The sequence below is a fragment of the Octopus sinensis genome, linkage group LG18 (assembly GCF_006345805.1).
Source record: "Octopus sinensis linkage group LG18, ASM634580v1, whole genome shotgun sequence".
Classification (NCBI taxonomy): Eukaryota; Metazoa; Mollusca; class Cephalopoda; order Octopoda; family Octopodidae; genus Octopus; species Octopus sinensis.
The window spans coordinates 5,293,292-5,310,791 of record NC_043014.1 but is presented as its reverse complement, the minus strand read 5'-3'; the positions used below and the strand labels follow the sequence as shown (position 1 = coordinate 5,310,791).

General features: G+C 38.2%; 1 protein-coding gene across 1 annotated transcript in view; it reads right to left on the bottom strand.

Moving 5' to 3' along the window:
* The window catches only part of LOC118767025 (short-chain collagen C4-like), an 86,265-nt gene that overhangs the window by 27,539 nt on the left and 41,226 nt on the right, over positions 1 to 17,500 (bottom strand). The window contains exon 4 of the mRNA XM_036510932.1: positions 2,324 to 2,398. Within this exon, the coding sequence (XP_036366825.1) occupies positions 2,324 to 2,398 (75 nt within the window). The remainder of the gene's footprint in view (positions 1 to 2,323; positions 2,399 to 17,500) is intronic.

Below are 17,500 nucleotides of genomic sequence, written 5' to 3'. Positions count from 1 at the left end.
TTAACATTAATTTGATAAATTGAAATCTTACTAAATGTTTTTCTAGAATTGTTCTGACAGATTTAGATTTTTTTCTCAGGATATTTCTGGCTTTCTACTTCGCCATTTTGTATGGTTTTCAATATCATCTGATATACCAGTTTCTTTTAACGATAGACATACTTGAAAGAAAATATTAGGTAAACATTCATATCATTTCTTGTAATTCACAGACATTTTCCTATGGAACCGAATTTAATTTCTATTCAATATTTACTGCACACAACGCAGGTTAATTCTTGACCATTGACATACGGTGGACATGGCAATGAACCACAAGCAGCCTGAACGAAATATAATACAGCTCCATTTTCGTCTCTGTAACCTGCTGGATCAGCCTCTGGTGCATAATCGACACACACATATTCTAGTCTGCCCTTTTCTGCGTGAAGACTGGACATCAAATATCCTGAATACTCAGCTGTCCAACCAGGGTAACACTGTGTCCTGGCTGGTAACATCATAACAACAGCAGGTTGTCGTGTCAAACAGACAGCGCACGGAACGTTGTGATTATGAAGTGATTTAGCATTAGCAAAGGAAAAGAGTTTATTAGTTGGGTAATGACCTAATTCATATTCACTGCCATGAATGTAACCACATTTTTCATCTTCTGTCGTATAATTGGCCCAAATGGGATCGTTGGGTAGACACAAGAGATTACTTCCGCCACCAGTATGGGTAAAATGTTGTCCACCAACCACACCTAGGATTCGTAAGAATAAATCAAGTAAATAAGATATTAAGCAAAATTAAATATGAAATAACGGAAACATTCATTACAGTTTGACCCTTAAAAGAATTCATGTTTAGTCACGTGTGAACGAATTGTGGTGTATGTTTTAGTGTTTATATGAGTGTATGCTGTGTTATATATTTGTGTCTTTGTGTTTGTGTTTGTGTCTGTGGGTGTGTGCGGGTAAGTATTTGTGGTTGTGATGTGTATTGCATGGGGTAGATGTGTGTGTGTGGATGTCAATAAACGGAGAAAGGAAAGGGATTTTGTAACGCATGTGGTTGTGATTTCCCGAAATGGAAAAGATGTCGCTCACGTTCGAACGGGAAAATTGTTGGTGATGGGAATTGCATGTGGTTTGAGTAGAACAATACGAGAGACGGTGAGATGCAGAGAACTGGTGGGTAAGAGGGGATGAAATACTGTTTAGCCGACCATACGGGTGTGGCTGGCTATATCCATCGGTTTGTCTCGGACGAGTCAGGCCTACCACGAGACGGGCCTACCACATACTATAATATTATGATCACACAGATTTTATTTCATGCAAAGCATGAACTGAGGTGGAGTGAATTTTGAAGCTCATTGATGGCGTAGTATTTAAGAAGAATGGACAGCGATGTCGGCGACCGATAAAGGACATGTGTAGGGTTTATAGGGAGCAGATTCACAAAGGATGCGAGGTTGGTTGGGGAAGATGTGGGAAGCAGTAGCTTTGAATTGGATGTGCCGCCGTTACCTTACAAAAATATACTGGACAATTAATGAGGGGAGGTAACGCATGGAAACAGAAAGGTTTGAGGGACATGACGATTTCGGTAAGGCGAGAAGAATAGAAGTGCAATATGTACTCACTTGGGTTCTCTCAGTGGTACTTGGTCCCTACATATTTCGCATAATACTTACGGCCCTTAGTTAGCTTTGTCCATTAGTTACAGTGTGTGGTTTGTCCAGTCCACATTGTACATTCTGCGTTCATTTCATTAACCATATACATTCAATCAGCAATTCTAATTAGACCTTGTTCAATTTCGTCTATAACGACAATCAATAGTCACTCTAGGTAATGATAGTCAAATGGCCACTTTTCAGCTCTGGTCACTCACGTATAATTCCACGATCCGTAGCCAGTACACTTGATCACCAGTTAGCAGCCTCGGTATTTGATATCTACACTTCATACAAGTCAGCCAGGAGTCCTTGTTCGCTACACTGGATTCCAGTCTAGTCCCTATCTATAATTTAACGTAGAGATATCTATATTCTGTGGTTAGACAACATCCTTTTCACCTGGTCCGTAGTAGATAACATTTAAATTCTGATTTGACCAAATACCTACAAAGGAGTAAGCATTCTTGTGCAGTCTCTATAGGGTCTATAGGTAACGTTACAGACGTGATATGTCACATGATTTGCTTGAGTGTGCGTGCGCGTGCCTGAGAGAAACGGAAAGAGAGGGGGCGACAGAAAGAGAAAATGAGAGGAATAAAAGAGAAGAAGAGAAAGATAAAGACAGAAAGAGTGAACAGAAGTATAGTTTATACTAACCGTCATATACAAGGCTTGAATTAGTAGGACAAGTAGTTCTGCCCCACCGGGTATACAATGATCCGAGACCGGGTTCTGTGAAATTTAAAATGAATCAATTTTGTTTAAAAGAAAGAATTCTTGAATCCTATACAAAGGAAGTTGTTGGCTTGGAAGAAATTGATAGAGAGGAGAGCAATTTAGAATTTAGGAGAAAAAGAATGAGTGAATGAATGAAAATCAGAATGAAAGAAGTAAATGATTCGCTAAGAATAAATTTTAAACGAAGAAAATTAGTCATTTGTCTATTGAGCCTGTTGTTGACGTTGATGTCAACGAATTGAGAGATTAATCTCAGAATATCAGAATGTGTATTTGGCTCCCTTATGAACGGATGGTTGTTTTGTAGTTGAACTTGGATGTGAGTATCTCTTATTATAAAAGGCAGATTTTATCTGCCTCCCTTTGGGAGTTATACAAATCTACAATATAGGATTTCTTCAATTACAATTTACCTAGCATTTTTAAGAGTACAATGCATCGCGTCATGCCAGGTCCAGTTTTTAAAATTTAAACTCCAATTAAGCAAAATTTACAGAAAACTCACATTCTGGTGTGTGTGTCAAATGCTTTTCTTAGTCTGGTTTACACCACACGCAAACGCACACACACAGTGTGCGACGAATAAAGTGAAACTAGATGTAATATTTGTTTCTATCTATCACGCTGGTAGATACATGAGTAAAATGTATGGGAAGCTAACACATAAGAGTGAGTGAAAATGTTCTTGGAAGAGAGTAAATAGCCAGAGAGAGTGATTTGAGGAAGATTTTACATTAAATAACCGTAGTGGCTTGTGTTAGTAATAAAGTAAACATACACTCATACATACATACATACATACATACATACATACATACATACATACATACATACACACACACACATACACACACACATACATACATACACACACATACATACATACACACATACATACATACATACATATACATACATACATATACATACATACATATACATACATACATACACACACACACACACACATACACACACACACAGTATTGAAGCTTGAGAACAATCAGATACATTTGCAACACATCTGTTGAAAATATTATTGTTCACACACATACATATACATATATACATACAGACAGACAGACAGATAGACACACACACACACATGATCCAGCATGGCCACAACCTCAAGGCTGAAACATATAAAAGAATAACAGAATATAAATGTGTGCCTGTGTGTGAGAGAGTGTGTGTGTATATGTATGTATGTATGTATGTATATATATATAATAATGCGGTTTTTTCAACAGCTTGAACTAAAAGTCAGAGGGGAATGGGATAAACTACTTATATTAACTTGCTATAAAAGCAGGTAGTAATTTTATCTTGTCCTTATTCATAGTGCAAGTTTTGAAGAGTGCATTTCGATTTTAACAGCTATTTTTTTCAAAACTATATTGGAAGTAACAAAGGAGCATATTTGGCATATTTTGATTTATGAGTTCAATAAAGACAACAACGCAACGGAAAGTACAAGAAATATTAATGCAGTATATGGGGATTGGACAATAAGCGTAAGGCAGTGTCAATGGTGGTTCCAGAATTTCCGAGCCATAAACTACAGCCTAGAAGACGAGCCTCATCCTGAAAGATCTGTAGAACTCGACAAGGACATCCTGAAAACCCTGGTGGAACAAAATCTCATCGTAACTGTTGAGGAACTAGCAGAGAAGCTTGGATTTGGTCATTCAACCATTCATTGAGACCTGTGTGCTATCGGAGAAGTCAGCAAATTGGGTCAATGGGTTCCTCACGAACTTTCCGAGTCTAATTGCATGCAGAGAGTGAATGTATGCTTTTCTTTGCTGTCACATCTCACCACTACTGCGCTATGTATATCTATATATATAAAACTGTAGTTGTGTGAGTGTCTGTCCCCTTCGATTTAGATTCCTAACTACTCCCACATTTTGCGGTGCAGTTTAACCAAATTCGGGTAGCTTATAGTCGTGATTCATATCGATCCCGTCTGAGTATTAGCGCGCGTCTACAATGAGTCTACGATTTTTAAAATAATTTAACATCATTTTTTATTCCATTTTAATGCATAATTTTTCGTGTGTCGATGGCGGCGGAGTTGGCGTCCACGCTCACACCTGCACCTGTGGGGAAGGGAGTGTAAGGAAATCAACGTCGTAATGCGTTGTCAAGGAGACCAGCGTTCTTTTAGAACAACGACTTCATGGCTTGAAGACACCAAAACAGAAATGGCTAAGAAAGCGTCAACATGAGTCTACGATTTTAAAAAAACATTTACCATCGTTTTTTTTCCATTTTAATGCATTTTTTCGCAATTATATAAGGGAAGTAACTCTTTAAAAATGTCTACGATGAGTCAACGATTTTTAAAAAAAATTACCATCGTATTTTTTCCATTTTTAATGCATTTTTTGCTATTTTTTGGCTATAACTCTCTAAAAATGCTTATATAGTTATTTCCCTTACAAACCCGAGCAACGCCGGGCGATACTGCTAGTATATATATATTTGTGAACATAATGATGATAAAGTTCTTTTATAGATATGTAGGCCATATTATCAATTCTTGGCACCTGATTGGCCAATTAAAAATATCAGCTTGGTGTATGGCGCGAATCAGGCCATCATAGCTACAATATGCAAAGGGCTCGAAGGAATAGCCATACCGCGTCATCCATCGAGTGGGATAACAGCATTTGCGTCCGGATCATGAGTGGAGGTGTCCATTCGGGAAATATATATCAGTCTCCACCCAACTTAATCTGGGATGCATTGGAAGGGAATACGAAATATGCGTGTTCCAGGACATCGAAGCAGGTCCAGAAGGGATCAACCGTTCATAATTGAGAATTAGACTGTCAAAACCGGACGATACGAGACGCCGCCTGTTATATATAATCGGTGTCTCTTCAAGAAAGCTTCCTTACTTCGGAGGCGTACACTTGGAATTAGGTTGGAAACCCCACCGTGCAGGTGTGCCACCAATTATGTCAGCACAGGCGGAAGTGGGATGCTCACAATCCCTGGCTTTCGGATTGGATTATGGAGTGTATCCCACTAGGTATTAAGGGATATCTCCTGAAGCTTAAGCAGAATGAAGGAAGTAAGAGCACGCAATAGTGAGGTCAAATACAAATCCTTCTTTAACAAAGTCAATGCAGCTTTGGATATATTTGGGGTAAAGTCAATTGTCCTACAAGGAAACTTCGGTGCACACCTCGGCACTGGTAATCGTAAGAAGGATTGATTGGGTGGAATGACGTCAAATACCTTAATGAGGCGTCCATACTGGCCTTCTTTGCAGGAAACGGACTCTGTATGATATAGATATTGTTTTAAGGGTACTTGGAATAGAAATGCTTCGTGACAGAGGTTTTTTTTAGATGTTGTTGATGGGTGATGGGATAAGAACAAGAACTGGTTTTCGACCGGTTCTTTTTCAACTGAATACTTATTTGAACGAAAATCACTTTAAAGTAATAAAGCTCCTGAAGAAAGTACGTTCGGGTTGACATTTTGAAAAAAATTATATACATTCTCTGAGTGACCCATGTATGCTAGGTGCATGGGACCTCTAGAAAAACACCAAGGCAATGGCAATCCGGGGTGATAATCACGCTTTAATTATAGAAAGTTCTACACTGCATGTCTGGGAACGATATGTAGGGAAGTTGTCGCGCCCAAGATTACTGTCCTGGACGCAGTACGCCCTACCAGAAAATCGTTCGAAGGCAGATCTTCGAGAAAACGTTGAAATATTTCCAATGGGGATACGCTGTAAACCACGAAAATGCATAACACTACATGCCGTGTGGTATGTTGTGGATGGTTTACCAGGAAGGTGAGATTATTGGGCAAATACTTTTTAGCGTAAAATACTTGTCCGGATGTCCAAATGTTTGAATTTCTGCAAAAGCCGAAAGTTTTCAACGTGGAGTTTGGACTTCAATAGAAGAGTGCATTGTTAGTGCTTCTTCTCACATTTCTTATGATCTGGTTGAGCATGGCTCAGCCATTTTAGTAGAAGTATCTCATTTCGTCTGTAAGGGATCGGTCGACTGCTATTTGCAGACGACATGCAGCTATCTGACTCATGTCATGTTCACTTCCGACATGCATTGAATGGGTTGGCTGCCGAGTGCTCCAAGGCAGGGATGACTAACACACACTCTGCAGGAAAGTGGAACATCGTTACTTCGGGAATCTATTCACGAGTGATTGGAAGCACAAGACTGAACAGATTGCTAAATTCTAGAGATAAACGCATTGATGCGCTAGGTCGGGCATTCGATTCTCAGACGAACAATGGTTGGTACACTTATCGACGTAGCGCTGCACACACACACACACACACACACACACACACACACACACACACTCATATACACACAATTAATGTCATAGTATAACAGAGTAAAATTTTATTAAGGAAATTATTGTAAAGAAAAATGTATTTTAAAAGAAATTTAGATTAGTGTCTTAGTATATATTACTGAAGAAATATGGATAGTGATGTAGATTCAATTCAACTTTGGTGAAACTATAAATCGTTAAGGAGACACGGGTGAATGACTTTAGCTAAACACTGTAGAACTGGAAGCTGGATACTTTATAATATTTAATCTCATTCCTGAACATTTCTTCAAAGTTATTGTCTTATACAATATAAAATTAGTTCTTACTTGGGGTGTCATCAGGTTTATCGTCGCAAGATTTCTTGGAGATGACACGGTTCTGTGGAAAAATAGAGAGTATTTATTATCGTTTAGAACTGAAAAAAATGCAATACATGACAACATTTTCGGACAGCATTTTATGAAGGTGTGGGTGATGTCGACATTGTCCATTCCACCAAATCTATTATATCGTGTTACATCTTGGAGGTTTGCTGGAACTGCATGCCTTTCTGTGAATCTGCTATTTCAGTATTTCATGCTTGTATATGGCAAAGCATACACATTACATAAACAGCTAATATCCCTGTACATTGTCAAGAGTAGACTAATTTTGCTCTCTAAAATCGCTGGTAGTTTGAAGATTACTAGAAACGTAGACTTGCGCATTCTGCTGACGTACAAGAAAGCCCGACGCCAACCTTTCATGTACGGCGTCCTAATCCGCAGTAGGACTTTTCCACTGCGTCATTTGGAGAAACTGTCAAGGCAATATGAAGCAATATTTAAAAGTAGTTTGAATTTATGCCAAAGCTCTATCGCCCTGATATTGTTTAGTATAGTTATCCATCATGATCACTGAAGAGTCAGGCATTTCTAGCACTGGTGAATAATATTCCGAATTGAAGCTCGAAGGTCGATATATTATTTGGCATTCAATGGAATATCACAAAAGTTTGTAAGAAAAATGTTAGGGAACATATATAGTAGGTTATAAATTGACTGCATACGAAACGGATGAGGATTAGATATTTTGTACACGGGTGCTATATAAACTTGTTATACACTCCTTAAATATAGTGTGTATATGTAGATGTATATATGTAAGTGTATACAAATTTATATATATATATGTGTGTGTGTGTTGATATATATATATATATATATATATATATATATATATACGTTTATACATATATATAGCATATGTTTGTGTGTATGCGTTTATATATATATATGTATATATATATATGTATACATATATACATATATACATATATATATATATGTATTTATATTGGGTTGCCTGGAAAGTTCGTGCCGATTTTTAAAGGAAAATAAAGGGCCAATAAATACTTGCCATTGCATTTTTAAACAACCAAATATGAACCATTTTGTTGCACTATGCTTCTCCATCTTTCCTTTAACTTGAAAATACCCTCTTTCCAGAATTGAGGTGGTTTCATGGCAAAGAATTCATCGAGATATCTTTTTACGTCATTCAAGGAATTGAAATTTTTACCATTGACACTATTCTACATAGGCCTGAATAAGTGGAAATCCGAAGGTGCAATATCTTGCAAATATGGAGGGATGGAGTAACACATGCCAGCCGAGCTGCAGCAATTTTTGTCTGGTTTCCAAAGCATCAAGTACCGAAAAGTAACTTTCTTATCTTGCCTTTTCAAGTGTTACAAAATTAACACAGGTTATAGGAACATAAACCTTCTTACACGAAAAGATAGCTTAAACAGCGCTCTAAATGGAGGTGGAGTTAAATTCTATTTTATGAACTCAACCATGTTCTAAAATAAGTCGAAATTAAAGCTACCATATATCGGCAATAAATTTCCGGACAACCGAATAGATTGACAGGTATCTATCTATCTATTTATCTATCTATCTATCTATCTATCTATCTATCTATCTATCTATCTATCTATCTATCTATCTATCTATCTCGTGGATCAAAAAGAGGCCGAGGAAGGGCGAATGGCACCGCGAGTGTCGCGTTGCTCTCAAGCAACTCTGCCGTCCTGGGTCGACCTTAAGTGACTTCAACACAACCAAAGCATTCTATAGGGGTTTAGTGGAGGGGAGGTACGACGACGAGCTCGGGGCGAACCTGGACGTCGACGAGGAGTACCTGACCCGCCTGTTCGGGACGACTTTCGGGCCAGGGCCCATGGACAACTTCCAGAGATCCCTGGCCTGGCAGTGCTACCGAGAAGCGCTACCCGTTCGGGATAAGCTCTACAGACACAGCCCGAGAAACACGGGGCCGACCTGCCCGAGATGCGGTCAGAGCGACGAAACCGTTCTGCACGCACTCGTTCAGTGTCCAACAATTTCCGACCTGTGGGCTTATGTCGAACAACTGCTGTCACGTGTTGGACGAGTCGGTTTATCAGCTGAGTCTATCGTCAATATTGTCACGCCTCCTTCCTTCAAACGGGAAGGAAGAGCTATTTTCATCATCCTTGTGGCTATGGCGAAAGAATGTATCTGGTGGACGCGTCTGAAAGGATTGGAGACAAACACTTTCCTCTCTGGTCAATCTCTCATCAACTTCTTCAAGTACCACTTGAAAAGGAAAGTGAGAGTAGAGAGGCAAGTTTTGTCTAGCGAATGTTTTAAAAAAAGATGGGTGAATGTAGCAAGAATGGCACGTATGAATGACGAAGCCACCTTGAGCATAGTCCTATGAACCCAGAAATCGAAAACAGAGAGTTGCTTATTTGCAAAAAAAAAAAAAAAAAAGAAATATAAAATGTGACTTCATTGACCGAGGTTACCGTGGTCTTTTCCGTAGGCTTTTCTTTCCACGGGTAAACCTCACCTGTCCTCCCCTTTACACTTCATATTGACATTTCTGTGATAACGATCCCTATTGATCAATTTTTTTTCCTCTCCCCCTTTTTTTTTTTTTTTTTTTAACACCCCCTTTCTTTTGTCCTCTTTCTCTCCTTTTACGATCCCTTTTGATCGAAACTCCCCCTTCCTTTTTTTTTTTTTTTTTTTTTAACCTTCAAAAGAAAAGCTCTACCTTGTAATTTGTTCTATCTGTGTGCAGCCCTGTGTGGCTAATAAAGAAACATATCTATATATATATCTGTCTGTCTGTCTGTCTGTCTGTCTGTCTGTCTATCTATCTATCTATCTATCTATCTATCTATCTATCTATCTATCTATATATCTGTCTGTCTGTCTGTCTGTCTGTCTGTCTGTCTATCTATCTATCTATCTATCTATCTATATGTCTGTCTATCTATCTATATGTCTGTCTGTCTGTTTGTCTGTCTGTCTGTCTATCTATCTATCTATCTATCTATTTATCTATCTATCTTTCTATCTATCTATCTATCTATCTATCTATCTATCTATCTAACTGTCTGTCTGTCTGTCTATCTCTCTATCTATCTATCTATCTATCTATCTATCTATCTATCTATCTAACTGTCTGTCTGTCTGTCTATCTATCTATCTATCTATCTATCTATCTATCTATCTATCTATCTATCTATCTATCTATCTAACTGTCTGTCTGTCTGTCTATCTATCTATCTAGCTATCTATCTATCTGTCTCTCTTTCTGTCTGTCTGTCTGTCTATCCGCAAATCTATCAGTCTATACACACACACATATTTACACACACGCACACATACATAATACATACACACATATTTACACACACGCACACATACATACCTAAATAAATACATGCATACAGACATACATATGTTAACCGTTTTTGATGGGAGCACAATATTGACGGTCTCAGGACGACAAAGCAGATCAAGAAGGGAACAACCTTTAATAATTGAGAATTAAAACGTCGAAATTGTTAGATATAATCTGCCTGTAAGATATAATCGGTGTCTCCTCTACAAAATTTCCTTTCTCCGATAGCGTACACCTGGATATAGGCTTGAAACTCCACTACGCAACTGTGGTGCCAGCAATGTCTGCACAGGTGGGATTAGAATACCCTCAATCCCCAGCTTTCGGATTGTATTATGGAGTGAAACCTACTAGGTGTGAGGGTTCACCTCTTGAAGCTAAGGCTGAATATGAAGGACCACTGTGGCTGCTGTAAGTATATGCAGCACACAGCGAGGTCAAATACAAATCCTTCCTAAGCAAATTCACCTCAGCTTTAGATATATTTGGGGTAAAGTCATTTGTCCTGCAAGGAGATTTCAGTGCACACCTTGGCACTGATAACCGTGAGAAGGATTGATTGGAAGGAATGTCGTCAGTGAACTTAATGGAGAGGTCATAGCAGCCTTCTGTGCAGGATACACACTCTCCACTCTATGGTATAGATATTATTTTAAGACAGGGATATTTATAAGGGTGCCTGGTATAGAAATACTTGGTGACAGAGGTTTCTGATAGATGTCGGTCATCTTTCACTCTTTGGTGAACGTTCGGGTAAAAGGAGGGGTGGAGTTGTAAATTCGGCACTACCTAAATGTCTAAAAATCTGAAAATTCCTACAGTCTGCCGAACACTGGAAATTGGTAAGTCCAGTGCGACCTACAGAATACAGTTGGCAGCCGCAGTGGATGCTAGGATCAGAAACAAAAATGTGGAGTCTTTTGCATCCAAATTGAGAGTGACCCGCCTGAATGGACTTGGACATCAAAGGGATTCGTGATTGTATAATATTTTTCGGCAGGTTCTTCTTCCGTTGAACGCTTATTTAAGCTAAACTCACTTAAAAGTGATAAAGCTGCTGGTGATAAGCACGTTCGGCTTGATATTTTAGAAACCTTAAATACAGATGGTATTCTCTGAGTGACCCATGTACGCAAGGTGGATGGGACCTCTGGAAAAAACACCAAGGCAATGGTAATATGGGGTGCCAATCACAATTTTCTCAAACAGAGACCAAAGAGTGTGTTCTAATTATAGAAAAGTCTACACTAGATTTCAGGAAACGATATGTAGGGAAGTTGTCGCGCCCAAGATTACGGTCCGGAACGCAGTACACCCAACCAGAGAGTCGTTCAAAGACAGATCTTCCAGCAAACGTTGAGGCATTTCCAAGAGGAATACGCTGTAAACCACGAAAAGGCACATGATCATGTGCCCTGAGGCATGCTGTGGATGGTTTACCAGGAAGGTGAGTTTAATGGGCAAATACAGGTTGCCATAAAGAACTTATATTGATGTTCAAATTATTGTATTTATGTAAAAGTCGAAAGTTTTCAACGTGAAGGTTTCACTTAGTTGAAGTGTGCATTGTTAGTGCCCCTTCTCACATCCTATTTTGTGATCTGGTTGAATATGCGCAGCCATTGTGGTAGAGGTATCTCAATTGATCTCTACGTGATCGGTCGACTGTTATTTGTAGACGACATGCTGCTACCTGATTCGTCTGATGGTCACCAACAACGTGCACTGAATGGGTTGGCTGCAAGGTACCCCAAGGCAGGATTGACAAATACGCATTGTGTAGGAAAGTGGAACATCATTATTGCGGGTCTATGTTCACGAATGATTGGAAGCACAAGAGTGGACAGAATGCGGAATTGTAGATATAAACGCAGTGAAGCGCCAGCTCGGGGTATTTGATTCTCAAATGAAGAGGGCATTCTATGCTTATCGTATGCAAGCCGGTATGGCTCGCTCTGAGCACTCCAATTTTTTCATGGTGAACGTACCGGTCGCCTCGGACACTCGGCGAAGAGCACACTCGGAGGATAATTGCGGGCCGAAATAATTCTCGACGTAGCACTGCATATGTACTCATATACACACAATAAATGGCATAGTATATTAAAGTAACATTTTATTTAGGAAATTATTGTAAAGTAGAACATGTTTTGAAATAAATTCAGGCAAATGTCTTAGTATATATTATTGTGGACATATAGATGGTAATGTGGAACTAATTCAAAGTTGGTGAAACTATAAATGATTAGTTAATGAGACACGGGTAAAAGACTTTAGCCATAAAATTAGTTCTTACTTGGTGTGTCATCAGGTTTATCGTCGAGAGATTTCTTGGAGATGAAACGGTTCTGTAAAAAAATAGAAATAGCATCATATAAATAGAACTTCAGGGTGTTTATTATCGTTTAGAACTTAAAACAATGCAATAGATGACAACATATTCGGACAGGTATCATTGCCGGCAATACCATCTCTACCCCTTAGGAATCTTCTAGAAGGCGCTTCCATCCAGTCAAACGGCTTCTTGAACAATACCAAACAATACAACTCAGCATTTCAAATGACATCGTTTGGTGAATCTAAGAAGATAGATAAACATGAATTTACGACGACGTCAAAGTTCAAGGGCAAGTCTATCCCCTCATTGGTTCTCTGGTACCCGCGAATGAACAACCACAGTTCCTCCAAATGTACTCTATGAGTGATGTAGGACAACAAACCCGACGTGAGGTGTCAAAATTTCCGATGATGGGTCGTGTTAGACACAGTGCACACTGCTGCAAAGGAGAGTATATCCACTGACAGCTTTTCGGTGCGTTCAAAAATCACAGAAACCCCACCTCCAATTTTGCATGAAAGGTTAGGGCCTGAAACACTCCAAACGGACGCATAGCATGTTGCTTAGTCGAATTAGCCCAGCATTTCCTCTATAAATGTTTTGTTGTCAACGTTGCACTTTCCCATATCACCTGTTTCAAAATGACTGGAATATACCATATACCAACTTTGCCATTTTAATCCCCAGCAATGCCGGGTATGTCTACTCGTAGACACACACACACACACACACACACATATATATATATATATATATATATATATATATATATATATATATATATATATTAATAAATATAAGGGTAGCAAAATATTCTCTGCTACCAGCGGTTTAGTGAGAAAGGAAAGATAGTCAAAGACTATATAATATATATTCAACAATATACGGATTGGCCATAATAGGACATTCGACTCACTAGAAAGAGCAGCCAAACTCAAACCTTTAATTAGTTGTAATTCTGAAATAGAAAGGTAAATAAAAACGTTTGCCCCTTTCATCTCTGGACTATGCATAGTTTCTACAAACCTTGTAAACAAATTAATTAAATTAAATATATTTACATCTGGCGTGCCTCGTCAGCAGAGAAGCCTAGGACGAGTATATGTCCACGAGGCGATGGTAAAGAAGCCTCCAGTCCATATGCTCTAAATTTTCAAAATTCTACCGCAATCGCGATGTCTTCTCAGCAGCAAATATAAACTGCTGATTTAATTTCAAAATTAGCCAAAAAATCATTAATTAATAAATATAAGGGTATTTAGCGGTTTCAGTTTGGCTGCTCTTTCTAGTAAGTCGAATGTCCTATTATGACCATTCCTTATATTGTTGAATATATATATATATATATATATATATATATATATATATATATATATATATATAAATATATATATATATATATATATATATATATATATATATATATATATATATATATATATATATATATATGTATGTATATATATATATATATATTTACATGTATATATAGTTATATTTAATCCAAACAAGAAAGCACAAAAATACAACAACGCAAGGACGTGGAACAAATAGAGTATTATTGGACGCTCGGGAAAGAAGGACAGAAGGAGGGTTTAACGTTTCGGGTGGAGTTCTTCGTCGGAAACATACGAGAAAGAAAGATCCAGAGGAGGGAAGACAGAGGAAAAAAAATCACCAACGGTACACACGCGGCCACATTTTGAATGACCGGAAGGAAATGGGTGAAGAAAAGTTCTTTCAAAGACAGGAGAGTGGTAGAGGAGGAGGAATGTGTGTGTAAGTGTGGATAAGAGCGTGCGCGGAGGTCTGCGTGTGTGTGTCTGTGTCTGTGTGTATGCGTGCAATGATGACACGTGTGTGTATGTGTGTTGTGGCTGTTAATCTTTGCGTGTTGTAGGGCTAGTAGTGTTAAGAAGAAGGAATTGGGCGTGGCTACTTTTGATTCTACCACCTGTTAAGTAGTAGGTATTGCTAGTTTGAAGTATGTGGGTGTGTGCGTGTATTGTGTGCGGATGATACGTATATCTCTGTGATGACCGTCGAAGACCAGACTATCAGTTGTTGCTACATATCGCTGGTCACAATGCGCTTCGCGTTGTTTTAGCCTTCAAATGACGCCACCCCGTTGGCTAAGCGAGCAGGCCAACAGAAGAAAGGGAGAAAGTTATAGCTAAAGAGTACAGCAGTGATCATGGAGCTTTAAACACACACAACGACCAGTCTGGGAATCGAAATCGTAATCCTATAAACGTGAGTCCGTTGCACTAACCACTGTGCCACTGCGCCTCCACTCAGACATATATACATATATATATATATATATATATATATATATATACATATATATATATGTGTATATAAATATATATATAAATACATATCAATATATACGTATGCACGTATACTTAGGCATACACACCATAAATATCACAAATATACGTATCTACTTATACGCATACACACACAATCGCACACATATATGTGAGTGGACATACACTGTATAGTGTAATTGTTCATGTACAATTGAGCACGTGTGTCTGTGTGCGTGCGTATGTGTGTGTGTTTGTGTTTATTTGTGCGTGTGTTTGCCCGTGTGTCTGTGTGTATGTATTTACATTCGTTCTTACATATTGTCATATATAAAAACCAACGTGAATTACAGTCAAACATTACGAAATTCACCGATCTACATTGGCACTCGCACGTTTTATTTTCAGTTGGAAAGAAAAGATTCAAAAAAACTCGCCTCACTTCCGTTCCTGATGGAGAGAAATAGATAAATGTGTGTAAATATGTACGTATTCCTATGTGTGCGTGTGTGTGTATGTTTCCATGTGTCTGTTTCTGTGCGTGTGTGTAAGTGTACATCTAGATATAATACTTAACACTAATATTAATAGGGCTAAACGTTGCAGCCACAGGGCATGGCCATGCTAGGACCCCACCATTAGATTTTTTTCATTACGCACTTATTTCCCTCTCCAGGAATATGTCTGGTGAAAGAGCGATCGGACAGGAGTACAATTCCACCCTTCTTTGTGTTTCCTTGGGATGTGTGTATATGTATGTATATATATATATATATATATATGTATATCCATATACACACATATATATAGATAGATAGATAGATAGATAGATAGATAGATATGTAGATAAATAGATTGATAGATAGACATGTATGTACATATTTACGTAACTATATATGTGTGTATGTATATATGATATGTATATATATGTATGGATGTATGTGTGTGTATGTATAGCACACATAGTGTGTGTATAGCACACATAGTGTGTATGTATCTATGTTTTATGTATGTGTCTGTTATTGTCGCACCACTATCGATTCTCAACTGATGTCGTTGTTTTTAAATCCCCGTTACATAGCGGTTCGGCTAGAGATATCGATAGAATGAGCAATAGGCTTACAAAGAATAATTCCTGAAGTCGATTTGTCCTACTAAACGCAGTGCTCTAGCATGGCTGCAGTCAAATGACTGAAACGGGTAAAAGAATATATTTATATACAAACAAACACGCACGCACACACACACACACACACACACACACACACACACACACACACACATACACACATATATATATATATAGATAAATGGAGAGAGAGAGAGAGAGATAGACAGAGAGATACAGTGATAGATACACACACGCATATATTTGTTTGTATATATATATCTATATATGTTCAGGCACTAATATATTCATATATATGTATGTTTATATACAAATATACGTATATGTATATATATGTATGTTTAGGTGTGTGCGCCTGTGTGTTCGTGTGTGATTACGTGTGTTGTCTTATGTGTGTGTGTGTGCTTCATAGGAACATATGTCCGTGATTCATGCATACATCCGGCCATCCATCCATACATCCGTACGTACATACATCCACATATTAATACATACATACGTTAATGCATACATACATACATGCATATATAAATACCTAAAGACATAAATATATTAACACAAAATCCATGACTTACCGTTGTCGATTTCTCTTCCATTTTTCCTATTCTTGAATCTTGATGAAGAATCACGATCGTCAGAACGAGAAGAACCCCAAAAGCTATGAGAGAAGAAATGGAATAACGCTGCGAAATATTCCTGGACAGTTGTGCGAAATCCATTCTGGTGAGAGTTGTCGGTCGTACGTGATACTTCGTGTGGCTTCAACAAAAGATCGAGATGCGAGGTTGAAGCTGAAGACCTGTAACTGAATTCCACGTATTTATTGAGCGCACAACAACCCAGCTCTGGCAGAGATCTTATCGTAAATTTATGAATCAATGCGATTGGTGGAACTGTAAAAGCGGGTGTGAACTTGTCTGACAGGTTTAATTATTGGAAAGAGATGGTTTGATATTGTCACACAATAATTAGCAAAATATTTTGATGAATGAGAGACACGTGTAAAGTGAAATGATTCCTGTTTCTGGATATATTATGATATATTTATTTACTAATGTTTTTATTTAATTTTATTTGTTATTCTTGGGAAACTGTTTTAATATTCACTGTGGGAAGTTTTTCGTTCAATCAACAAATACACAGACACAAAGACACACACACACACAAACACACACACACTGACACAAACACCAACACACACACCCACACACACTGACACACAGACATACACACGCACACACACTAACACACACTGACATACA